The sequence below is a fragment of the Corythoichthys intestinalis genome, chromosome 8, assembly GCF_030265065.1.
Source record: "Corythoichthys intestinalis isolate RoL2023-P3 chromosome 8, ASM3026506v1, whole genome shotgun sequence".
NCBI lineage: Eukaryota > Metazoa > Chordata > Actinopteri > Syngnathiformes > Syngnathidae > Corythoichthys > Corythoichthys intestinalis.
Window position 1 is genome coordinate 5,733,026 of NC_080402.1, and position 27,582 is coordinate 5,760,607.

The window sequence follows — 27,582 nt, forward strand, 5'->3', positions numbered from 1 at the left end:
TTCTATTGATTATGACCACTGTCGATGGAGTGGCTAACGTGTCTTATATACAGGCTTTTTTTAATCTGTAAAAACACAGCGATTTAGAGTGATGAGGGTGTAAAATTAAACCATGATAAAGATCACTGTCAGTTTTAGCTCAGTAGTCACCAAGTAACACTGGTCCCTAATGTGCTCCAATACAGCAGGTATCATACATTTATTTTGAACACTGCAAAAACTCAAAATCCTATCAGTACTTACAGTTTCGCCTAACTTAAAACTTAAATAGAACTTAAAAATAGCTTGACACAAACGGAAATTAAATTGAAACACGTGGGGAAAACACGTGGCTTTCAAGTGATGTGTGTTATCAAGCGTAATTAAATTTTTAGTTTAGAAATTTGTTTTTTTTAAAATAAGATCTAGAAGTTTTTTGAGTGAAAGCAGTGAATTTTTTTTTCTAGTCACATCTTAGATGCAATTGTTGGCTGTTTTCAACAATGTAAATCGAAAATAAAGACATTGATTGACTGAAAATGGTTCAATATTGGATTAAATGTCCTTTTTTCTCATGTATATGTATAATTGCTCTTTACCTAAAAAAAAATGTTTTATCCGATTACTCGATAGAATTTTCAGTCGATTACTCGATTACCAAAATATTCGATAGCTGCAGCCCTACAAAATTTTCACTAAAGTACCTATTTTTGTTTTTTGGACCTTTTGTTTCTGTGTAACCTTGCATTTTGTTGCAGAATATATAAAAATAAACCATGTCATTTGGATTGTACTTGCTAGTGTTTATTCAATGAAGGCAAATCTTAAGTGTACATCAAACTATACTTTCACAAATATTAATCAAGGCACAGCTACTATTACTACAGTTACTATTTAAACTTATAATCATCCAACTCATCTTTCAACAGATGTTTTTCTTCCAAAAGGTTGTTTATCATGTCTCGCCTTGGTTTACTCAACATAGATTGGTGGCTGGTCCATGTCTGTCTGTGTGGCAACATGGCAAAGTCGCTTTTTCTTGCGTGTGCGCATTGCAGGAGGAGAGGGTGGCTGGACAATGTCTGTCTGTGTAGCAACTTCACTGTGGCCCAACCGCAATGATGGTTTCCAATCTGGGTGGTCCTCTTGCATTTCATAAGATGGCTTACCTGTAAACAATGCAAGAACAAGCAACACGGAGAAAATATCAGTCTGTGACCACAGATGTACATTTTTTTTTTGGTTGCAGAAAATGTAGCCAGTGTATAAATTATTTGCCATACTCTCACGTCAACATATTACAGCTTTTTCATTTAGAAACAACAGGAATTATGTCTTATGAAGCATTTCTGAACACAATGCACGTGTATGCAAGCTAGTTGTTTAGCTGTAGCAACAACAGGCCGACTTGGGGCATGAAGTTACCGAAATTAGCGTAGAGAAATGAAATTAACTTACCGGAGTGAAAGTGCATAGAGCAAACTCTGTGTGTAACTCTGCTATCAAACGTTATGTCCTTTCTTCCAAGCGAGGCCACCCATGCCATTCTTCGACGTTTAGTAATGTAAGATATGAGCTCTCCCTCGCTTTTTCTCCATGTAGGGATCCGGAAGAATCTCAATGGGGTTCCGTCAAGCTGTACATTCTCCTTTCTGTTCGATCGGTTGTTGCAATACTTTACCGAGCATTGATTTCCAACCATTTTTAAAGAACGACTTTTGTCGAAATGCCTCACTTTACCGGGGTTTTAACAAGTTTTTGCTTCCAAAATGGCAAAAGGGGCGGAAACCTCGCGAGTGCTACGTCATACGCACGAGCCTAATTTGGTAGACGCCTAGTTTATAGTTCGCATTTTAGTTAAATTATAGCTTATATCCTTTTTATTGGGTGTCGTGTCGGGACAAAATATTTCCCGCACATTCCTGCTGTTGTTGTTGTTTTTTTTTTTCATCTTGGTCCTTTAAATGTGACCCTGAAAGGCCACGTATCGCCACGTCTCGCGCATGCGCAGTCTTCTCCTGCGAGGAGTTCCGGGGTCGCTCCGTCACCTCAGAAAAACAAAACAAAACAACTTAAAACTTGCGTGTACACTTGAGTCATTTTGTTTTATCGTCGAGGAGACTCCGGAGTGTTGTTGTCGTCGGAGGGGCCGCTTCGACAAGATGAACTTCTTCAGAGGAGTGATGGGCGGCCAGGCAGCCGGGCCGCAGCCGACTGGAGCGGAAACGGTAGGAAGCTGTCCCCGGCTGGAAGCCATTAGCTACATATTAGCTTCCTAATACTCCCAATACGTGTCTAAAAAGTCTGCTTAATGCTCCTTTATTATTTAGAAACTTTACGACGGTGTCCATCTATTCACATCAATGCTAATAAGCTAATGGTGCTAACCTGCGTGCTTTCTTATTTATTAAATTAATTGTCAAGACGTTGCAATGTATATGTTATTCCTTTCATTATAATCTTGAATGCTACGTTATGCATTCATGTTATAAAGTCCTCAACCACATTCAATTTATCAGCTGACATTGACAGCGATACACGTCCAGTCCCAAACTGGGAGGGGCTAAATCGCTGCCAACCGCTCCTGGTCCAAATGGATTGGACGTCTATCACTGTCAATGTTAGGCAAGGCAAGGCAAATTTATTTATACAGCACAAGGCAATTCAAAGTGCTTTACATCGCGTGAAGATCATAAAAATCACATTTAAATCAATACAACGTAAAACCCGAGACAAAAGATCGCATTTAATCACAAATAGAATAAAAATAAATAAATAAAATAAAAATAAAACAAAAACTACTACTAATAATAATATTTGAAATCAGTAATGGAGATAAGCACAAGAGGAACAGAAAGCAAGTAGATTGAAATACAGTGCCTTGCAAAAGTATTCGGCCCCCTTGAACCTTGCAACCTTTCGCCACATTTCAGGCTTCAAACATAAAGATATAAAATTTTAATTTTTTGTCAAGAATCAACAACAAGTGGGACACAATCGTGAAGTGGAACAAAATTTATCGGATAATTTAAACTTTTTTAACAAATAAAAAACTGAAAAGTGGGGCGTGCAATATTATTCGGCCCCCATGCGTTAATACTTTGTAGCGCCACCTTTTGCTCCAATTACAGCTGCAAGTCGCTTGGGGTATGTTTCTATCAGTTTTGCACATCGAGAGACTGACATTCTTGCCCATTCTTCTTTGCAAAACAGCTCGAGCTCAGTGAGGTTGGATGGAGAGTGTTTGGGAACAGCAGTCTTCAGCGCTTTCCACAGATTCTCGATTGGATTCAGGTCTGGACTTTGACTTGGCCATTCTAACACCTGGATACGTTTATTTTTGAACCATTCCATTATAGATTTGGCTTTATGTTTTGGATCATTGTCCTGTTGGAAGATAAATCTCCGTCCCAGTCTCAGGTCTTGTGCAGATACCAACAGGTTTTCTTCCAGAATGTTCCTGTATTTGGCTGCATCCATCTTCCCGTCAATTTTAACCATCTTCCCTGTCCCTGCTGAAGAAAAGCAGGCCCAAACCATGATGCTGCCACCACCATGTTTGACAGTGGGGATGGTGTGTTCAGGGTGATGAGCTGTGTTGCTTTTACGCCAAACATATCGTTTTGCATTGTGGCCAAAAAGTTCAATTTTGGTTTCATCTGACCAGAGCACCTTCTTCCACATGTTTGGTGTGTCTCCCAGGTGGCTTGTGGCAAACTTTAAACGAGACTTTTTATGGATATCTTTGAGGAATGTCTTTCTTCTTGCCACTCTTCCATAAAGGCCAGATTTGTGCAGTGTACGACTGATTGTTGTCCTATGGACAGACGCTCCCACCTCAGCTGTAGATCTCTGCAGTTCATCCAGAGTGATCATGGGCCTCTTGGCAGCATCTCTGATCAGTTTTCTCCTTGTTTGAGAAGAAAGTTTGGAAGGACGGCCGGGTCTTGGTAGATTTGTAGTGGTCTGATGCTCCTTCCATTTCAATATGATGGCTTGCACAGTGCTCCTTGAGATGTTTAAAGCTTGGGAAATCTTTTTGTATCCAAATCCGGCTTTAAACTTCTCCACAACAGTATCTCGGACCTGCCTGGTGTGTTCCTTGGTTTTCATAATGCTCTCTGCACTTTAAACAGAACCCTGAGACTATCACAGAGCAGGTGCATTTATACGGAGACTTGATTACACACTGGTGGATTCTATTTATCATCATCGGTCATTTAGGACAACATTGGATCATTCAGAGATCCTCACTGAACTTCTGGAGTGAGTTTGCTGCACTGAAAGTAAAGGGGCCGGACGCCCCACTTTTCAGTTTTTTATTTGTTAAAAAAGTTTAAATTATCCAATAAATGTTGTTCCACTTCACGATTGTGTCCCACTTGTTGTTGATTCATGACAAAAAAATGAAATTTCATATCTTTATGTTTGAAGCCTGAAATGTGGCGAAAGGTTGCAAGATTCAAGGGGGCCGAATACTTTTGCAAGGCACTGTATATTAAGTTATGCAGTGCTAAACAAAAGCGTTTTTAGCCCTGATTTAAAAGAGCTAACAGTTTGAGCATACTTCAGACGTTCAGGTAACTTGTTCCAGAGGTGAGGAGCATAATAACTAAATGCTGCCTCACCCTGCTTGGTTCTTGTTCTTGGAACATGCAGAAGACCGGTTCCAGACGACCTTAGGGGTCTAGAGGTCTCATAGGAATCTAACAAGTCAAGCATGTATTTTAGTCCAAGGCCATTAAGTGTTTTGTAGACGAGCAGTAGTATTTTATAGTCTATCCTTTGACACACTGGAAGCCAGTGTAGCGATTTCAAAACCTGGTCCAGCTTCCTTGTATTTGTGAGGACTCTGGCTGCAGCATTCTGTACTAGCTGCAGCTTCCTGAGTGATTTTTTATCAAGACCCGTAAATATACCGTTGAATAGTCCAATCTGCTGAAAATGAATGCATGCATAAGTTTTTCCATGTCTTGTTGAGTCAGAAGCCCCATAACTCTGGTTATATTTTTTAGGTGGTAATAAGCGGATTTAGTGACGGACTTTAGATGGCTATCAAATTTTAGGTCTGAGTCAATAATTAAACCAAGGTTTCTGACTTGATTTGTAGCTGTAAGTGACATTGTGCTATGGTGCCTGCTTATCTTTGAACTTTCCTTTTAATGTTAATCAATGAGTTAATACATTTTTTCCGTTTTTCTCAGTCACTTATTTATCCGATCACATAATTGCTTTATTTGCATGATTTCGTCCAGATTATTTCTGTTTGTTCTTTTTCTGAATGATAACAAAATGATTTTACATCTGCTTAATCACTGATAATGTTTCCGCCTGTGGCAGATCCAGAAATTGTGCGACAGGGTTGCCTCGTCAACTCTCCTGGAAGATCGGAGGGATGCAGTCCGTGCTCTTAAATCCCTTTCTAAGGTAAGGTTTTAAAAAATGTGTGTTTATGTCATGCAGTGCTTCTCAATTGTTTTTTATTACGACCCCCCCCCCAGGAAGATGTAAACGTTTCGCAGCCCCCGACTCTCTGCCGCCACTGTAAATTTCTCTATAAAAGTATGAGTACACCTCTGCATAACATTGTGTCCTTGTTAATAGAGGCGTGCAAAATTTCCGATTCTTAGATTATTCGCGATTCGGCCGTGGAAGATTCGAGAACGATTCACAAACACCCAAATTCCGATTGTTGAATTATACCAGGTAAAGCGGAAATAAAACGCAGTCAGCGCGGTCTTCGGGACGCAATGAGGAACGGACCGAGAGTAAATATCATGTGCCGCTAATGCCACTAGGTAAAAAAAAACCAACAATAATACCTGACTGCGGCCATCAGCTGCTACAAACAGCACCCAGTTGCTAGTTGCAACAAACATACGGCAACATATGGCTATGGTAGATATCACATATATCTAGACTGGATGTGAAATGACAGACTTTCCCGCGCTAGTAAACAGGCGCTATCTTAAAGCAGTAGTCTTCTCTAGAAGCTCTGTTGTAGAGAATCTAAATACTTTTAATCTAAAATACCCCTAAATCGGCAAAATCTTGACTTGGATGTATCTTTAAATGATGAAACCGTTTTCAAACTTTAACATGTCGAAAGTAGACATGAGGGAAAATATGGAATAACGGGCGCAATTTTAACAACTTTAACGGTTGATTCACAACATTAAATTAATTTAATGTAGTTTAAAGCTGCTGATACAGACTGGGGACTTGAGTATTTTATTTACTGTTTTTAACCGGTAACTTGATACTAAAATAGTAGTTTGGTTTATTTAGCCTGAGAGGATTTTTGAACAATTTTGGAACAAATATACAAAACATAAAAAAAATAGGGGAAGGGGGGCATCAATAATCGATTTATAATCGAATCAGAGTCTCTGAATCGTAATCGGATCGTTAGGTGCCCAAAGATTCCCACCTCTACTTGTTAACATGAAAAAGAGACAATTGGTACAGTAACTGAAGAAATAAAGTAATAAGAGATCATCTTACAATAAAAGATATAGTTTTATTAACATTGTTTATTTTTTTAAACATAAAAGACAAAGCGTATCAATTGGCCTGAATTAAAAAAGTTTTTTTTTTTTTTTTTTTTATGATACGCACATCCAAACTGTAAACATACACTCAATGTACATTTTTTGACCATTTGATACTAAAAAAAAAAATTTGATGAAATCAATTAATCATAATAAATTAAAATTGATTGGTCAGACTAACGCAGAGTAAAATATGCTGAATAGTTTGATCGAAAAAAAAAATTATTAGAACAAAAACGACAGTATCATTGTCAAAGGGACAGTTATTATTTTTGCTGCAGGCTGAGGCCCATGATAGCTCTGGATGAACTGCAGAGATCTACAGCTGAGGTGGGAGAGTCTGTCCATAGGACAACAATCAGTCGTACACTGCACAAATCTGGCCTTTATGGAAGAGTGGCAAGAAGAAAGCCATTTCTCAAAGATATCCATAAAAAGTCTCGTTTAAAGTTTGCCACAAGCCACCTGGGAGACACACCAAACATGTGGAAGAAGGTGCTCTGGTCAGATGAAACCAAAATTGAACTTTTTGGCCACAATGCAAAACGATATGTTTGGCGTAAAAGCAACACAGCTCATCACCCTGAACACACCATCCCCACTGTCAAACATGGTGGTGGCAGCATCATGGTTTGGGCCTGCTTTTCTTCAGCAGGAACAGGGAAGATGGTTAAAATTGACGGGAAGATGGATGCAGCCAAATACAGGAAGATTCTGGAAGGAAACCTGTTGGTATCTGCACAAGACCTGAGACTGGGACGGAGATTTGTCTTCCAAAAGGACAATGATCCAAAACATAAAGCCAAATCTACAATGGGATGGTTCAAAAATAAACGTATCCAGGTGTTAGAATGGCCAAGTCAAAGTCCAGACCTGAATCCAATCGAGAATCTGTGGAAAGAGCTGAAGACTGCTGTACACAAACACTCTCCATCCAACCTCGCTGAGCTCGAGCTGTTTTGCAAGGAAGAATGGGCAAGAATGTCAGTCTCTCGATGTGCAAAACTGATAGAAACATACCCCAAGCGACTTGCAGCTGTAATTGGAGCAAAAGGTGGCGCTACAAAGTATTAACGCAAGGGGGCCGAATAATATTGCACGCCCCACTTTTCAGTTTTTTATTTGTTAAAAAAGTTTAAATTATCCAATAAATTTTGTTCCACTTCACGATTGTGTCCCACTTGTTGTTGATTCTTGACAAAAAAATTAAAATTTTATATCTTTGTTTGAAGCCTGAAATGTGGCGAAAGGTTGCAAGGTTCAAGGGGGCCGAATACTTTTGCAAGGCACTGTATATGCTTCGTCATATTTCCTCGTCTTAGCTCTTCATATCTCCATGCTCGTTGCGTTGCTCACATGCGTCCCACTATGATGTAATCAATACTCACTCATACCAATACTTAAACATCCTGTTTCATCATCCGAAATAACATTGGACAGTGAAGTCAACAAGATCTTTGTTTTTCTAGAAATATCGGATGGAGGTTGCCACGCAAGCGATGGATCACTTGATAAACATCCTGCAGACTGACAGGTATCTAAAAATGCATTATTTCCACTTATAGCAAGGGTGTGATTTTGGTTCATGGGGCAGATTTATGGCATTTAGATCTCAAATGGGCTGGACACATTCTCATTCAAATTAGAGGTGGGGCCCTACCCATAGACTTCATATTGTATTGACGGGTCAGATTAGTCATGCACTGCGTCTCGCATTCAAGTAGGGGGCCTCCCACATGAAGTGAATCTGTTAAAAAAGTACGAAAGCTGTACCGCTTACAAACAGGAAGGATTGTCTCAGGAGTTATTTGTTCGAGGATTCATAAGGTAATTATTATATTTTTCGTATGACGGATGCGTTTTGAAATGTTGTCAAAAAAATCAGTGGGAGAAATTAGGCGCTACTGCATTGGCATCATAGTTCGCAATGTTTATGTGAAGTAACTGCATTTTTTTTTTTTTTTTTTTGCTTTTAAACAAGAATCGGGACTGTTGTACGTCCATATCTATAAAGAATTCGGGGATTTCGGCAATTATTCACAAGAATTTTCACCGGAAAAGCTGTGTTTACATTAGGCGGCCGCTAGCTACATTCACTAACAGACTAGCATTGTACTTCCACATATTTAGGTAAAATAAATGCTAACTGCACTTTTTTTTTGGCTTTTAACCAAGAATCAAGACTGTTTTCCGTCCATATCTATATAGAATTCGGGGATTTAAGCATTTATTCGGAAGAATTTTCACCGGAAAAGCTCTTGTTTACATCAGGCGGCCGCTAGCTACATTCATTAACAGTCTAGCATTGTACTTCGACATATTTACGTAAAATAAATGCTAACTGCACTTTTTTTGTTTTCTTTTAACCAAGAATCGAGACTGTTTTACATCCACATCTATGAAGAATTCAAGGATTTAAGCATTTATTCACAATAATTTTCAACGAAAAAGCTCTTTGTGATTCCACTCGGTCAGCTTTGATCGTGTCGCCAACAAGGCAGGGCCCCTATTTATCGGCCCAGCACCCCATGTCAATACATTACCAAGTCTATGCCTAACCCGAAAAGGTACTGGAAAATTGGTCTCGAAAGTCCTTAAAGGGAACCACGGACAGAAAGACTTGTAGTTCTTAAAAGATAAATGTTAGTATCAGTTATAATAATTTGATATTCAAACCCTTCTTAAAGTTTTCGTTTTTATAGAATTAGAAAAATTAGCTTAACAACTAAGGCCGCCATTGTTGTTGACGAGCCAATTCACTCTGGGTGGTGACATCATTGGGCGGCGTTGCTGTACTTCCACAGTTTCACTCGTTAGCTACATAAACATGTCATCGGTTCTGCCCTTCAAATTTGAACCCTAGCGGAAAAGTGATGAGCACTGTCGATATTTCACAAACGAGCAGCAAAATTATTTAAGTGAAGGTCTCCAGAGGGATTCAAACCCGCAGCAGCAAGCAGACAACAGTAATATTGGGATTGCGTAAAAGGGTTTATTGAACACACACAAACACAAAAAAACACAAGATCGCGAAAAGAGAGACACAAAAAAGGAGCGTGACAGGCCGGGATATTAAAAAAAAAAAAAAAAAAAAAAAGGGGGAAAACTGCGGTGAGAGGCAGACGAAAAAAACAAGGCAATGACGCAACTAGCAACAAAGGGATATACAAACTGTCACATGGCAGCAAGTCAATAACTCGGCAAGCCGCCTAGGATCGATTTAAAGATACTGCTGATGAGCTGGAATTGGATGCAGGTACAATGTTGGGAACTCATCCCACGTCTCTGTAACAAAACAATCTGACCGGCACCAGAATGTGACAAAATCATGCTAGTCGTCATACTAGCTTTGCTTGCTAGCTAGCACAGCTATTCTCGCAGTCCAGTCCTACGCATCATCACCCACATCGTGCATTGCGCGCATAAAACTTGGCACCCTCCATAGGTCAAAACATGTATGAAATATTATAGATTTTTAAATCAATGACAATAATTTGTGTTTCTAACAACATATTTTGTAAAAGACAACAATTGTGGCTTATGAGAGCCTAGAAGTCTTGAAGAAGTGATTCAATTTGGCCATGAGAAATTTGTACGAACCCTAAAAAATGCCTCCCCCTTTATAGTATACAACTTTACGCAAATTGAGCAAGATTCTATTGGTCATTTTTGCTGTAAAATCCAACAGGTCTGACTCTGAAATTCTCGGATATGCATTGGACACGCTGTACAACATCATCTGCAACGAGGAGGAGGAAGAGCAAGGTATTGAACACGTAAACAAAACGGAAGCTTAGGTTTCATCGTTTGTTGTTCATGTGGACAATCACTCAGTGCATTGCCCTCTTCCTGTACACTGACAGTGTCTGTGTTTTAAATATAAAGATTTTTCGTCTCTTTTCTTCTCTTCCATGTCTTAACCTGACAGACGAATCAGAAGGTAAAACCTGTACACTGTGCATGATTGCCTCCCTTACCTATTTTTCTGCAACCCTACTCTTACCCTATCTTGAAACAACAATTCATAGCTCAGGCTCTCGCAATCCAATTTCTTAAGGTTGTGTAAGTGAATTTTAGATTTCCATCCCCTTAACAGCACTGAAATAGCCAATTTTGTGAATTTAGGGCTATGAAAAAATGATCTCGAGCTAGTGAAATACTCCCCCCCACCAAAAGCCAAACAATGTGGAAACGCTGTTATTTTCAAATAACAAATTATCCTTCTAGCGCTTATTGAATTTTGTTCATATAGTAACAGAAGCAAATTTATATCACTTTTTTTTTTTTTTTTTTTTTTTTAAACTGTTTGCCTCTTGGGCTTCAAGACCACTTGAGAGCAAATGAACCACCATGAAGCTTTGAACCAATTGGCTTTAAAGCTTCATTGCCTCAATAGGCTTTTTGTGGAGATAGCTGCTTCCTTAGGAGCAATTGACAACCTGTTCTGCCAACACTGTTGTCGTCCAACATGCCTCCCAGCATACATAGCAGCACTACGGATGTAAATACAAGTAGTCCACGGGTTATGACGGAAACAATTTAAGACATTGCGACACCGGAGTCTCGTCCGCAATTGTCTCCAGTCATTTTTTGTGTGTGTGTGTTTTTATAAAAGATGCCTAAACAGTACCTTATTGTACCACACAGAATCTTATTTTTAACTTCCTTAACTTGACATGTTCTGTTCTCCTCCCTTCACTTTTGACAATTTGTGAAGCTGTAGCACACATTTGTACACTGATGTTCCAAACGACACACATTTTAACAATAAAACACCTGACACAAAACAATTGATGTTCAAACGTCCAGCTAGTCTCATCAATATGTAAATTTATTGGATTAAATTAGCCTAGTTTGCCTAACAAAAGTCCGCAAATCACTCACACTTAACTCCACAAACTGTTGCTCTATACATAATTACAAATGCATACACAAACATATGTAAGCTTAAAAATCTTACAGCCTTTTGTGGGCCAAACCAGAGGGCAGCTGTGCCTACATCCATGTCAGACGAGTCTCCTACTCAGTCATAGAAGCCTAGGCGACAGTCCAGTCACACCCAACACTGCCACCAGAAGGCAATGTATCCTCCATCATTCAACACATATTTTTTGACTTTTTTGATAGTTATTTTTTTCCAAGTGTTGATTCCGATTTACGCAGAAATTCGGGTTATGTCGCCAGCGTAGGAACGGAACTCGCTCGTAACCCACGCAATACCTGTAATATTCAAACTTCATGTCCTGTGCTTGTGCTATTTATTTTTTCAGTTACTATTCCAATTGTTTCACTAATTGCTAGTTTTGCTATTTAGTTTGTTGTTATGTATTATTTAAGTTTCGTTTTGAAACAGTGAGTTGGCTCAAATCATCTGGCAATGCAACTTGTGTATATATCGAGATCCATTTCCAGTTCATAGAGTAACATACACATTCATATTTTCTTTAACAAATAGCCTAGCCCTATATTGCCGTATGTATCACATTTGATACACCTAAAATTTCATGATTTTGAAGCTAATTCAGAGTTTTGACATTTCTTTTTGAGAAAAAAAAAGATGGATGCAAGTCAACACATGCATCAGCAGGTTCCTTGAAAAAAAAAAAAAAAACAGGATATAGCAAGGGTTATAGATTAAGCAGCGCTTATTACACATATTTATTTTGACTTTTCTTTTTACAAATTTGAAGAAAAGGTTTCATTAGGACCTTATTTTTCAAATTTTGGGATTCGGATAATTGCTTCATATTGCTGGCATTAAAGGGCTAGAAGTCTCAACACTGTTGGCTTTTGAGGTTCTAAACCACTTGATGGCACCATGAAGGAAATGAACCACCATGAAGCTTCAAGGTGCTTCATTTGGCCATTCAATTCAATTCAATTTTATTTGTATAGCCCTCAATCACAACAGAAGTCTCAAAGGGCTTAACAGAGGCAATATGAAATTAGAAATGAAGCAACAAAGATGAATAGATGCAACAAAGATGAATAGATGCAATTCAAGTCCTGGGTATCCCCTATCCTTAAGACCCTCCATGCCGGCAAGGAAAAACTCCAAAAACTCCAGAGTCAATTGGGAGAAAAATGAGAAAATGAGGCCATCAGTGCTCACTGACCGATAACCTCTGCTTCCATCTGCTGTTAACATTGTTGTCATCCCAAAATATCACATCTATTGCCACCAAGCATCCAAATGACTTTCAAAGTTCATGTTCTGTGATCATTATTTCTTGACTTAGTGTTTCAGTTGTCATGCAGTTGTTATATTTATCGCTACCTATGCTACTTAGTTTAGTGTTTTGTGATCCTTTTAGTTTGGTTTTAAAACGATAACGTTGAATAACGTTTTAATCACATAATACTTACTACTTGACAATTTTTGTGAGGTGGATGGTAGCCTTTTCTTCTTCTTACTTATTATATAGGAAGCAGGAGTTGATCCTTCCTGGCTCATTAGTGGCATAAAATAGCTGGCGTCTACTTGTGAGAAAATTATTGGGTCAGCGAAGCAATCTGACTTTGAGTCTGAATTAGACATGTGCCGGTTACCGGTTTCACGGTTTACCGTGGTGTGAAAACGTCGTGGTTTCAAAACCACTAAAATTTTCCGTCATACCTTAGTACGGTATTCGCTACTTTTCATGTGCCAAAATGCAGCCGAAGTGGCTTGGTGCGGCACCGCTCACCCCTTCCCGTTTGTTGCCGTGAGTGTCACTAAACAGCCAGCAAACCCCAAAACAAATCCTCCAAACACAAGGCGTACTTTTCTTCAATTTATTGAGCTCTCAAATCGTGGTGAAATATACAAATAAATACATTTAAAACGCTGTACAATTGTATTTTTCCACGTGTGATTAGGTTCAACAGGATAGCAGTAGCTCCATTAAAAAGTTCGCCAAAAACAAAACACACATTTTCCTTTCAAATTCAATATACAAACTAACTAAAACTTACAAAGACGAATGTTAGCCTAGGCTAAACTGGGAGAGCAGCTTCTTTTATGTCTCACAGCCGCTGAGTGAGAGAAAAGCTTGAATGCGGGGGGGGAATCGCGTCAAAGATCGCTAATTGAGAGAGGAGGTCTCGCTCCTCACTTTTTTAGATGAAACATTTCCTCAACAATATTTACATTTTAACTAATTTATAAAACTAACGTATACATTTTTAACTAACTTATTAACTTATGAATTCTTTGTTTTTAACACAAAGGCATGGCATCATGTAGACTAGAGTTGACACAGTGGCTGAAAATCGCGAAACTTCACTTGAAAAAAAGTCATAAAGTATATATTTTTAATTTTATTTAGAAGTGTTTTTACTTTTTATAGCAATTATTTTGTTCTTTCTCTAATATTGAGCAACTTGAGCTGTGGCTGTGGGTATAGTCTAGGTTCTATTTATTTTAATTTTATATAATATTTGTTATTTTTTATTTATTTATTTATTTTCACATTATATTCATGTTCCAATTTGCAAATATGTTTTGAAAAAATCCTGTTCAATGGATTTTTTTTTTTTTTTTTTTTTAAACCCATACATCTCAAAATTTTGGAGCTATAATTGCAATACCGTGATACCGTGAAACCGCGGTATTTTTGCTCACGGTTATCGTACCATGAAAATCTCATACCGGCACATGCCTAGTCTGAATGCACCTAGTGTATATATGGCGATCCATTTTTTTCCCAAACACGATACTTTTTGTGACGTGTCGTATCGCGATACATCATTAAACGATATTTTGTCCCAAATCTAACAATGAATGTTCCCGAAGTCTTTATGTTTGAATAAGATTTGTTTCTAGAGTTAAATACCACAACGCTACACTCATTTTATTAGCCCATGAATGTCGTTTTTCATTCTATATTAGCATTTAGCTAACAGGTTTTCAGGAACAAAGGAATGCAAAATGTTTTTGTTTTATTGCAGTCTGTTATTTTTTTTTCTACTTCAACTCAAATGTAATAAATGGCTCAAAATGCCTCAAAAATGGACACTTCGCTGTATGCCAAACTGTAGTTAGCTTGCATTTTGGCCATCTTCACCACAGAAATCAATCTGAAGTTTTTCTTGCTTAACAATCACTATCATCTAGCAGAAAATCTCACCTCTAATTTCCTTTTTCTTTTTTTTTGGTACAGATGAGACTGCACAGAAGCAGGTAGATGACCTGGGTGCTAAATTCACAGAGGCTTTTATCCAGGACCCCGAACACATCACGTTGCTTCTCACTATGCTGGAGGTACTCGCTAAAAGCCTTTATTTGGTTTTGTGAAGAGAACGAAAGACTTGGATGCGTGTTCATTGCAGGAGTTTGACTTCCACGTACGTTGGCCCGCTGTGAAGCTGCTGACGGCCCTGCTGAGGAACCAATGCGTCCAGCTCCAGAGCATCATCTTGGTTAGCCCCATGGGTGCGTCGGCAATGCGCGAATCGCCGGGTGGCCGAAGCGTTTTCCACTCTGTGAAAAGCTTTTCTCTGCCCTCGCAGGCGTCTCGAGATTGATGGACCTGTTGGCCGATTCCAGAGAAGTCATACGCAACGACGTGAGCACTTTAGTTTTAACTCTTTCGCTGTCATTGTCGGAGTAGTTCTACTGTGACATGATCATTTACTGCCAACATTAACTTACCGACACCACGGCAACCATCGTTCACCCAATACAATTTTGACTTCAGTAATGGTATCGAAATGGTTTACTGTGATACCTCGAGATACAAAAGCTTAAGTACACGAAAATTCCTTTTACGAGTATAATAAATAATATTAATTTATAGTGTGTTATCAAGCGTAATGACATTTTGAGTTAAGAAATAAGATTTTTTTTTCATAAGATCTAGAAGTTTTTTGAGTGAAACCAGTGAACTTTTTTTTTTTTTTTCATAGTCACATCTGAGACGCAATTGTTGGCTGTTTTCAACAATGTATGAGGGGTACTCAAAAAGTAATGCACTCAACTTTATTATGTACAAACAAATTATAATAGCAACATGTATTATACATCAAAAGAAAGGTACAAGTGTCAGGATCACATTTTTACTTCTCCACATAGTCTCCACTTCTCTCAAGAGCTACAGTCCACCTATGAGTAAGGGCATGTTTTCCAGTGTTGTAGATCTCAGCAGGTTGATCTCTTAGCCAATTCTTGACAATTCAATTCTTGACTTCGTCGTCTTTGCCATGTCTGTTGCCCCGGAGTCTTTCTTTCATTGGACCATACAGGTGGTAGTGTGAGGTGCCAAATCAGGAGAATATGGTGGATGTTGTATGACAGTCCATCCAAATGAAGTAATGACCTCCCTGGTCCTGATGCTTGTGTGAGGACGTGCATTGTCATGCTGGAAGAGCACATTTGCCATGTCCAAGTTGGGCCGAACATGTCGAATTCTTGCCTTGAGCTTCCTAAGAGTGTCAATGTATACCTCAGGGTTAATGGTTTCCCCCTTCGGCAAAAAATCCAAAAGGATTACACCAGTGTTGTTAATTTTACTTTAAAAAAGTAATTAATTACAGTTACAAATTACTTGTCCCAAAAAGTAATTGCGTTAGTAACTCAGTTACCTGAATGTAAGAGTAATTAGTTACTTGGCAAAGTAACTAGTGATAATTTTCATGTTTTTTTTTTCTCAAAAAAAAAAAAAAAAAGGTCACACAATGTGAAGTTTAAAAGGTTTTGGGGACAATTGGCCCTAGCCCAATTCTTTACCTTCCACTTAACTAGACACAAGCGATAACAAGATTGTAACCTTTGCTATGTGTGGAAGTCATTTTTAAGTTGTGAATCAACCGTTAAAGTTGTTAAAATTGCTCCCGTTATTGCATTAGTTCCCTTCTGTCAACTTTCAACAATCAACATGTGTGTAAGTTTTAAGTTTTCATCATTTAAAGACAGACAAATTAAAAAAAAAAGTTACTTGGTTTCGCGAGGAAGGATCTCTACATCAGAGCCTTCCTGCGAGGTCTACTGCTTTAAGATGGCGGCTGTTTACTAACGCATGTAGTCCTTAAAACATGTTGGCAATGCAGCAGTGTCTGTCAATTGCATCTAGTTCTATAATATGTGATATCTACCGTATCATGTGGGCGTAGTTTGTAGGCTATGGCTACACTCATGTAAACGAGGGAGTTTATTTTATATTCAGCGACGAATTTGGAAGCAGTAATGTTGCGTCGGAGCTACTCCTGTTCTGGTTTGTTCACATCCGTGGTACACTCAAAATGGCGCATAGAGGCATGTCCGCTAGTTTGGGCATGTGACTGACAAAGACCGATTGGAGCCACCTAGCATCGCGTTTGCAACGGCGTCCTCCCCACTCCTGCTCTGCTCGCTCATCTCCGTGAGTCCGTCTCTCTCAGACTTTTTTTATTCAACCAACTTAGTAACGCATAATAACGCACGCCTTTCCCGCCTCAGTAACGGTAACGGCGTTGCCAAGATGAGAAAAGTCATTAATAAGATTACTCATTACTGAAAAAAAATAACGCCGTTAGTAACGCTGTTATATTGTAACGCCGTTATTAACAACAATGGATTACACCTTGAGAATCCCAAAAAACGGTGGCCATAATTTTGCCAGCTGACTTTTGGGCCTTGAACTTTTTGACGAGCTTCAAGAGAGGCAGCCATTTTGGAAGCTAGTTTAAGCTTTAAAAATCTGAAAATAAGAAAACACATATAACAATCGCAAAAAGGTGTGTCCTATCATGTTTGTACCAAATATGAACAAGATTGGTAAAATCTGTACGAGCAATGCACTTGAGTGCGTTACTTTTTGAATGGCCCTCGTACATCGGAAATAAAGACATTGATGGTCTGAAAATGGTTCAATATTAGGGCAAATGTCTTGTTTTCCCATGTATATTTATAATTGCTCTTTACCTGAATTTTTTTTTTTTATTTGATTGCCCGATTAATCGCTACAATTTTCTGTCAAGTACTCGATTACTAAAATATTCGATTGCTGCAGCCCTAATCCTGAGACATCATCACTTTTATACAAACTGCAATCCAAGATGCTCTTGTGAGATGATCACTTTTTGAGATATTCTTACCAATTTATGAACCGAATCTTTCTTTCGCCCTCACAGGGCTTGCTGTTGCTTCAGCAGTTGACTAAAGGCAACGCAGCCATCCAGAAGATTGTTGCCTTTGAGAACGCTTTTGAGCGTCTCCTGGATATCATCACAGAAGAGGGTAGCAGCGATGGCGGTACGAACAAAATGCTGCTGCAATTCCCCCTAAAGGGACATCGACAGAAATTAAATGAATTTCGACCATCTGGTGCGATAGTATGTGGTGCGAATCAGATTGTTTCTGATTCGCACCAGAAACAGTCTGGTGAACATTAGCATTTAAGCTACCGGACTTTTGCTATGCAAGTTAGCCAATTGTTCTTTTGTTGTACCTAGATCCTCATTAGCTAACAGTTAGCCAGTTGTTCTTTTTAAGATTTTTTTTTTTATATATCGTTGAGGCTAAGCTTTGGCCAACTTCTCCAGGTCTCTTAGATTTGAAGGGTGCCTTCTCCAAACTGCCATTTTCAGATCTCTCCACAGGTGTTCTGTGGGATTCAGGGTCTGGACTCATTGCTGGCCACTTTAGAAGTCTCCAGTGCTTTCTCTCAAACCGTTGTCTCGTGCTTTTTGAAGTGTGTTTTGGGTCATTGTCGTGCTGGAAGACCCATGACTTCTGAGGGAGACCCAGCTTTCTCACACCGGGCCCTGCATTATGCTGCAAAATTTGTTGGTAGTCTTCAGACTTCATAATGCCATGCAAACGGTCAAGCAGTCCAGTGCCAGAGGAAGCAAAGCAACCCCAAAACATCATGGAACCACAGCCATTGTTGACTAGGGACTTTGTTCTTTTCTTTGAAGGCCTTGTTTTTGTTTTTTTCCCTTTGAACTCTATGTTGATGCATTTCCCCAATAAACTTTACTTTTTTCTCTTATGACCAGAGAACATTCTTCCTAAACATTTTTTGGATTTCTCAGTTAAGTTTTGGCAAACTCCAGCCTGGCTTTTTTACCTCTCTGGGTCAGATGTGGGGTCATCCTGGGTATCCTACTATAGAGTCCCTTTTCATTCAGACGCCGACGGTTAGTACGGATTGACACTGTTGTACCCTCGGACTGCAGGACAGCTTAAACTTGTTTGGATGTTAGTCGAGATTATTTATCCACCATCCGCACAATCTTTCGTTGAAATCTCTTTGTCAATTTTTCTTTTCCGTCCACATCTCGCGAGGTTAGCCACAGTGCCATTTGCTTTACACTTATTGTTGACACTGTGCACGGTAGACAGAGGCACATTCAGGTCTTTGGAAATGGACTTGTTGCCTTGAGATTGCCCATGCTTCCTCACAATTTAGCTTCTCAAGTCCTAGACCGTTGTTTGGTCTTCTTTCTTTTCTCCATGCTCAATGTGGTACACACAAGGACACAGGACAGAGGTTGAGTCAACTTTAATCCATTTTAACTGGCTGCAGGTGTGATTTAGTTGTTGCCACCACCTGTTATGTGCCACAGGTAAGTAACAGGTGCTGTTAATTGTACAAATTAGGGAAGCATCACATGATTTTTCAAAGGGTGTCAATACTTTTGTCCGGCCTATTTTTGGAGTTTTTTGTAAAATGATAAAGATCCCCCCCCCCCCCCCCCCCATTCTCGTTTGTGTTTTTTCATTGCAAGCAGAATAAATGAAGATATTACTACCAAAGCATTTGTAGTTGCAATCATTTTCTGGGAGAAATTGAGCATTATCTGACAGAAATGGAGGGGTGCCAATACTTTTGGCCAGGAGTTTAGTTTGTTGTGCGCTCCAGATGGTTTAAATGTATTTTATTTCTGTCAATGTCCCTTTATGGGCTCCGTACTCCTGTGAAGCAGCACTAAACTGTTTTTTTATGTGCAGGCATTGTGGTGGAAGACTGCCTGCTACTATTGCGCAACCTTCTGAAGAACAACAGCTCCAACCAGAACTTTTTCAAGGAGGGTTCCTTCATCCAGCGCATGAAGCCATGGTTCGAAGTCGGCGACGACAACTCGGGATGGTCGGCGCAGAAGGTCACGAACCTCCATCTAATGCTGCAGGTACCGTATGACACCCTCGTCTGGCTTTTTGTTATCTCTACCGACACCGTCCAAATGTGTCATATTGGTTGCTCTTAGCTGGTGCGAGTTATGGTGTCCCCGGTGAACTCGCCGGGAGCGACGGCCAGTTGTCAAAAGTCCATGTACCAGTGTGGACTGCTGCAGCAGCTATGCACAATCCTCATGGCCACCGGCGTGCCAGCGGACATCCTCACTGAGGTCAGTCACCGTTAAAATCGCACGACGCATGAAGTGGGTTTGTTATGTGTTCAAACTGTCGTGTCGCTGCTTCCTTACAGACCATCAACACTGTGTCTGAAGTCATCAGAGGCTCGCAGGTTAACCAGGATTACTTTGCCTCAGTCAACGCACCATCGAACCCACCCAGGTAAAACACAGCGATCTTAGTTAAGACACAGAATCGCATTTTCGGTACTAAGTTGACCATTGGTCTATAATGATTATTTTTATAATCGATTAATCAGACGATTAATTGAACTAGGGCTGCAGCTATCGAATACTTTAGTAATCGAGTAATCGACTGAAAATTCTATCGATTAGTTGAGTAATCTGATAAAACAAACATATTTTTAGGTGAAGAGCAATTATAAATGTACATGAGAAAACAAGACATTTTATCCAATCTTGAACCATTTTCAGTCAATCAATGTCTTTATTTTCGATGTATATTGTTGAAAACAGCCAACAATTGCATTTCAGATGTAACTAGAAAAAAAAAAAGACTAATTCACTGCTTTCACTCGAAAAACTTTTAGGTCTCATTAAAAAAAATATATATATATATATATATATATTAGGGCTGTCAAACGATTAAAATTTTTAATCGAGTTAATCACAGCTTAATTGTAATTAATCGCAATTCAAACTATCTCTAAAGTATGCCATATTTTTTTGTAAATGTGCTAGCTTAGCGGCCACATTGCAGCAAACAGTGGCTATCCTTTAAAAACAAACTTAAACCTTAAGAATGAGCCTTAAACCGTTCTTCTCCCTATTCATCGACAAAATCCCCTAGTCCAACAAACTGCTTAGCTTGGTCGGTGCTAGCAAACACGGGACTTCTGATAGCAGACTGGATATCCAGTATGTCATGATTAGCCTTTAAAGCTTTTTCCGTAATGGCACAAAGGGTCTTCTATTGACAGCAAGTCGGCATCTCCCTGTAAATGACTCTCCCTCACACAAACGTAGTCTCGGGAATGCATCTAAGCGCACGCCGCTACTCTCGATTACTCGATGTATTGAAGACTGCGGCTGGTAATGCTTTAAAACGTTAGCTATGTCTTCTCATCATTTAGACCCGCCATCGTGGTTTTGCTCATGTCCATGGTCAACGAGAGGCAACCCTTCGTGCTACGCTGCGCCGTGCTCTACTGCTTCCAGTGTTTTCTGTACAAGAACGAAAAAGGGCAAGGGGAGATCGTCGCCACGCTGTTGCCCTCCACCATCGACGGTCAGTCCCGGACATTGTCGTACGAGTCCGGCGAGCGTGCTTGACAGATGCGTTGCATTCGTTCCTTCAGCCAATTCCATTTCGGCCGGCCAGCTGCTGTGCGGCGGCCTCTTCTCGACGGACTCCTTGTCCAATTGGTGTGCGGCGGTGGCACTGGCGCATGCCTTGCAGGACAACTTCACCCAGAAGGAGCAGTTGTTGCGGGTCCAGCTGGCCACCAGCCTTGGGAAACCTCCGGTGTCCTTGCTGCAGCAGTGCACCAACATCCTCTCCCAGGTAGAAGTCAATGCTCTTCGTTACATTGTTTGTTTATTGTCTATTTTATTTGAGTAAAGCAAATGGATGGGTGGATGTGTGCAAATATAACAATTTAGTTTATTTTTTTTTAACGTGTGCAATAATTTGGTTGTTTTTATTTTCCTATATTTACGCGCAGAATGCTACACTAATGAGCAAAATCTAAAATATTATTAAATACTAAATCTTTGGGTTGTCCCTGATCAAGTCATATTCAGAAAATTGTAATTGGGTAAATAAAATCCGATTTTCAAAATGTATTTATGTATTTTTAATTTAGAGAATTAATTCATTGGCCAGCCTTCCCAGGTGAAAAGGAGTTGATGTTTTATACATTTCCAAGTTATCTGATCAGGACTTTCTGTCATCAATCAATTAGCACCAGTTATGAAGGGAAATGTCCTTTTTCAGTGTCAGCATAGCATTGAAAACTGGAAATTACGGAGTACCTAAAGGGACATCGACAGAAATAAAATTAATTTAAGCAATCTGGTGCGCACCAGACACTATCTGGTAAACATTAGCATAATATAGCATTTAAACAGCGGACTTTTGCTATGCAAGTTATCAAAATGTTGTCAACATTGGCATAATATAGCATTTAAGCTAGCAGACTTTTGCTTTGAAAGTTAGCCAATTGTTGTAAACTTAAGCATTATAAAGTATTTAAGCTAGCTGGCTTTTGCTAGGCAAGATAGCCAATTGTCTTAAACATTAGCATTATATAGCCAATTGTAACAACGCAACAATTGGCTAACTTGCCAAGCAAAAGTCCGCTAGCTTAAATACTTTATAATGCTCAAGTTTACAACAATTGGCTAACTTTCAAAGCAAAAGTCTGCTAGCTTAAATGCTATGTCATGCTAATGTTTACAACATTTTGATAACTTTTTGAACACCAAATTAATTTTTATACAGAAAATAATTACTGTACATACATCTGAAACAAATGATTATAACAATATATTTGAGAGAAAAAGCATGTTATTTGGCCTCATTCAAATCTTACTAATGTGCAATCACATTCGTAAATGAATGGCTTCTGGTTTTTGAAATTTAAATAAACCAATCTATTGTGATAAAACAACAAAATTGCAATAACTGCAATAACCATCAAAGTGAAGTCCAACTGTAACTGTTGAAACAAATCTGAATAAGGAAAAACATTGCAATAAAATAATGCAAACTGGTTAAACTTGAGAGTAGCTGAGATCTGTCATGACAGAACATCGCTTCAATGATATCTGGCGCCATCTAGCGTCTTGAATGGGTATAATGTCTAGACCGCGAATGTAAGACGACCCCCACTTTTTCAGTCTTATTTCAATGTAAAAAACAGTCTTATGTTCAGGCCAATACGGTACTATATAATGCTAATGTTAACAACAATTAGCTAACTTGTATAGCAAAAGTCCGCTAGCTTAAATAGAATATAATGCTGTTTACAACAATAATTAATTTGAGCTATACACAACACGTGGTAGTTATGTTTCATTGTGTAAAGGGGTACCTAAACCTAAAAATTCTGAAAAGCCCCTTTTTAGCGGCTAACAGTTAAGTGACATTGATTAGAGCGGTGTCACGTTGTGGTTTTTCAGGGTGATAAGATCAACCGGCGGGTGAGTAAAGTGCGTACTATGTGTGCTTGTGTGTCGTTTGAGCGTGTCTGGGTTTTTTTCTACTTCTAGGCTTGGCTTGTGTAGGATGTGAGTGATGGGGATCTTGGTGGATAGCAGCTCTTGGTTCCCCTTCCTATCCTGTGGTTTATAATCAGGCTGCACTAGTGGAATATCACCCTGTAGGGGGCTTTTCAGATACCGTATTTCATTTTTTTAGCTTGGTTAACTTTCAATGAGTTAAGGTGAATTTTTTTTATCAGTTACTGCATCCATCCCAAAACCTATTGAATCAGTGAGCGCTAATTGTTTTTCTACAATAAGAAGCCCATTGTACGTTGTTTGTCCATAAAGTCTTTTTTTTTTTTCTTCACTTTTGTCCATTGCGTCCAATTTGGAGACTAAGGTGATTTATTTATTTATTTATTTTTATTTTAAGGAGGTACATACGTAAGTTATGAAACGCTGTAAAGTTTTTAGCTTGTTGCATGTGGTTCCCAAACTGCAACTACATATAAAATCATTTTCATTTTGTTTTTAAAAGTGTGTTGTAGTGCGTAATAGTTTTTAAAAAAAAATTTAAAACCTCTATAGATGATAATGTTATAAGACATGCATGCATTGCTCAACCTAACCTTGTCTGCTCCTGCTGGTTTTTGTGCTAACCTTGTGAATAGACTTTCACATTAATTTGATTAACCTTTTTTTTTTTAAATACAGATGCTGTTGATATATGGCAATCAATTAACTCATTGGCTGCCGGTGGCACTGAAAGATGAGCTTTCCTCCCAGTTTAAATGAATTGGATGTCTATCGTTGTCAGTGGCGGGCAATGAGTTAAATACTGTGAAATTAGGAAAATAAAATCAAATTTAATTTTTTTTTTTTTTTTAATTTACAAACTTTAAATTATTGTTTTTTTTTAAATTTAGAAATTTATTTGTGAAAAATTATATAAAAATCTTGATTACTAATTAAAAAAAACAAAATATGAAATTAAGTTTTAAGTAATTATGAAAATTATTTAAAAAATTATAAAAATTATGATTACTTAATTGATTAGAAAACAATTACTACAAATAACTGTTTCAAATTAGCTTACAGTTTTTAACCTAATGTTTATCTGTTAAATATTGCTTTTTTCCCCCTAAATTATTGTAATTACTTTTCTACACTAAATGTTAAGTTTTATTGACATGCACGCCATCTCCCGTGTGTGCTTCTTACACAATTTCATTTTTTCCTCCCTCTACTCAAGATGTCTTCTGTTATGTTTGACAGGGCAGTAAAGTGCAAACCAGAGTGGGTCTCCTCATGCTGCTGTGCACGTGGATCAACAACTGTCCAATCGCAGTCACACACTTTCTACACAATCAAGAAAATGTCCCTTTTGTATCCTTGGAATTGCTCGGAATTTCAATTTTGATTATTTTTCAATTGGAAAATCAAAAAACCTTGACTCTCTGGCCGCCGTAGCTGACGGCGCAAATCTCCGAGAACCTGGGCGAGGATGAACGTCTGGTGCAGGGCCTGTGCGCGCTGCTGCTGGGTATCTGCATTTACTACAACGACAACTCGCTGGAAAACTACACCAAGTAAGTTAATCAGGTTAAAATCCTCCGTGGTAGTGACGGAAATCCATCAACATGGGGCACTGGTGGGTGATAATGCGTGGAGAATAGGAGGCGATGATTAATTTTACAAGCATTAGATGATTAGATGTTTTATTTGTGCAAAAACGCCATTGCACTGGGAATTTAATCATGTGGATTTCCATCAGATATTTAAAAATTTACTACCGGTATATTGTTAGCCTTGCAAGCATGACGGTACTTTCTGAGTTCATTGATTCATCATACAGTCATGCAAACCTCAACTGTCCAACCACTTCCTTGGTCAGCTCAGGGGCGGAGTTTAGGGGGGTTGCTGGGGGTGTTTGTGCACCCTGGCATCCAGGGGGCCTGGTTTGCAGGCGTAAAAGGGGGCGTGGTTAAGCGAGAGGAGTGTCAAAAACAAAGGCAATATGATGCTGGGGCTATTAATAGTGTTAAAGTTGTCCCTATACCCCTATCACATATTTAAAAAAAAAAAACAACACAACGGAAAGAGGTTGACATACATATATATATATATATATATATATATATATATATTTATTTATTTTAGGGCTATCCAACGGTTAAAATTTTTAATCGAGTTAATCGCAGCTTAAAAATTAATTAATCGTTATTATTCGCAATTCAAATCATCTCTAAAATATGCCATATTTTTCTGTAAATTATTGTTGGGATGGAAAGACGAGACACAAGACTGATATATACATTCAACATACTGTACATAAGTCCTGTATTTGTTTATTATAACAATAAATTCACAAGATGGCATTAACATTATTAACATTCTTTCTGGTAAAGGGATCCACTGATAGAAATACTTGTAGTTCTTAAAAGATAAATGTTAGTACAAGTTATACTAATTTTTAGGGCTGTCAAACGATTAAAATTTTTAATCGAGTTAATTACAGCTTAAAAATTAATTAATCGTAATTAATCGCAATTCAAACCATCTATAAAATATGGCATATTTTTCTGTAAATTATTGTTGGAATGGAAAGATAAGACACAAGATGGATATATACTTTCAACATATGGTACATAAGTACTGCATTTGTTTATTATAACAATAAATCAACAAGATGGCATTAACATTATTAACATTCTGTTAAAGCGATCCATGGATAGAAAGACTTGTAGTTCTTAAAAGATAAATGTCCATACAAGTTATAGAAATTTTATATTAAACCCCTCTTAATGTTTTCGTTTTAATAAAATTTGTAAAATTTTCCATCAAAAAATAAACTAGTAACCCGCCATTGTTGATGTCAATAATTACACAATGCTCATAGGTGCTTAAGCCCATAAAATCAGTCGCACCCAAGCGCCAGCAGAGGGCGACAAAACTCCAAAAAACACAAGTAACAAGTTGCCATTGCACTGTGCTGTCATTTTAATCTGTTTGAGCGGGGCATGTGCGTTAATTGCGTCAAATATTTTAACGTGATTAATTAAAACATTTAATTACCGCCCGTTAACGCGATAATTTTGACAGCCCTAGTATATATATATATATATATATATATATATATATATATATACTGGTTTTTTTTGTTTTTTTTTCACTTTAATCCAAGCGCGGGGTTACCAGAGTGCTCATTTAACTTCCTTACCCTTTTCCAGAGAGAAGTTAAAGCAACTGATCGAGAAGCGCATCGGCAAGGAGAACTTTGTGGAAAAGCTGGGCTTCGTCACCAAACATGAGCTGTACTCACGCGCCGCACAGAAGCCCCAGCCAGTTTTCCCAGCTCCGGACCAGATGCTCTTTGACCACGAGTTTACCAAGCTGGTCAAAGAACTGGAGGGTGAGTATGCGGGAAACTACAAATTGGAATATTCAAAACTGATTTGCTGCTCTTTTGTTAACAGGTGTGATAACTAAGGCGGTGCATAAGTCCAGTGAGGACGAGAAGAAGGAAGAGGAGGTGAAGAAGTCGCTGGAGCAGCACGACAATATCGTCACGCAGTATAAAGAGCTGATAAGGGAGCAGGTGAATGAACGGAAAATGAAATAAGCATTCATTTTAATGATTGTGAGCGATTTCTAGATAGTGACTCTGTTCGAAAACATCTCGTCCAATAGTGTGCTGTCGTTGGAGAGCATTTTAACATTGTAAAAACCATTTACACTGAAAACCAGGTTGCTCGGGTTTGTGTAATGTGAACGCAATACACCCAAATGGCAAATAAAACATACTTTCCTTAGAGATGCAGTTGGAATGTGGTAATAGTAAAAGGCCACCATAAAGGTGTTAATGCGCAATTGTATTGTAGTGAGTGAATGGAGAAGAATGAGAGAGACAATTTTTTGTTTCACGCTTGCTGCTCTTGTGCCAACATACACCACACGACCTCAAGAGACTGCAACTTTATTTAACTGAAAATCCAGAACGTTTTTTTTTTGGTATCATATGCAGTGTTTGGCACATTACTTAGTGACTCACTACTTCTTCCAAAAAGCAACTGAGTTAGTAACTGAATTACTCTATAGTAAAAGTAACTGGTTACCAGGGAAAGTAACTATTTCCGTTACTTTAAAAAGAGGTTATTGTATGTCAAAGAATTTGAAATTTTCTGAGCAGTATTCAAGTCAGTTGAATAGAGAAGAACAGACAGGTAGTTGTTATAGAACCTTGTAATATTTATTGCACCTCACCAGCAACAGATTTATCCTACACTTGAAGTGCAACAATAATAAACAGGAAACAATATAATAAAATAACAATCAGCAGTAAACAATATAAAGTGAGTTTAATAAAATAAATTTAACTCTCACAACCTGAGACAACTGGTCAAGTAGACATAGCCTACTTTACTTCAAGTATTTTGACTTGAAATAGTGTTTATATCTCCACCTCGTAAAGGACAAATTTTCCTCTGAATGCTCTGCCTTCATATCCCTCTGCATCTGTTTTGCGTGTGTGTGTGTGTTTGCCGCATGCGCTGTTCCGGTTTGTGTGTGA

General features: G+C 38.5%; 1 protein-coding gene across 2 annotated transcripts in view; it reads left to right on the plus strand.

The window, feature by feature from the left end:
* The first annotated feature begins 1,809 nt into the window (after positions 1-1,809).
* The window catches only part of uso1 (USO1 vesicle transport factor), a 30,865-nt gene continuing 5,092 nt past the window's right edge, over positions 1,810-27,582 (plus strand). Inside the window, exons 1-18 of one of the 2 annotated variants that reach the window (XM_057844542.1) lie at positions 1,810-2,207; positions 5,320-5,406; positions 8,000-8,064; positions 10,219-10,295; positions 14,672-14,772; positions 14,841-14,943; positions 15,021-15,076; positions 17,619-17,739; positions 19,441-19,619; positions 19,698-19,838; positions 19,919-20,007; positions 20,939-21,093; positions 21,164-21,369; positions 22,989-23,009; positions 24,288-24,398; positions 24,483-24,601; positions 26,243-26,424; positions 26,489-26,610. In XM_057844542.1, the coding sequence (XP_057700525.1) occupies positions 1,983-2,207; positions 5,320-5,406; positions 8,000-8,064; positions 10,219-10,295; positions 14,672-14,772; positions 14,841-14,943; positions 15,021-15,076; positions 17,619-17,739; positions 19,441-19,619; positions 19,698-19,838; positions 19,919-20,007; positions 20,939-21,093; positions 21,164-21,369; positions 22,989-23,009; positions 24,288-24,398; positions 24,483-24,601; positions 26,243-26,424; positions 26,489-26,610 (2,160 nt within the window). In that variant the 5' untranslated portion in view covers positions 1,810-1,982. The remainder of the gene's footprint in view (positions 2,208-5,319; positions 5,407-7,999; positions 8,065-10,218; positions 10,296-14,671; positions 14,773-14,840; positions 14,944-15,020; positions 15,077-17,618; positions 17,740-19,440; positions 19,620-19,697; positions 19,839-19,918; positions 20,008-20,938; positions 21,094-21,163; positions 21,370-22,988; positions 23,010-24,287; positions 24,399-24,482; positions 24,602-26,242; positions 26,425-26,488; positions 26,611-27,582) is intronic. The other variant, XM_057844543.1, reaches the window with a different exon arrangement.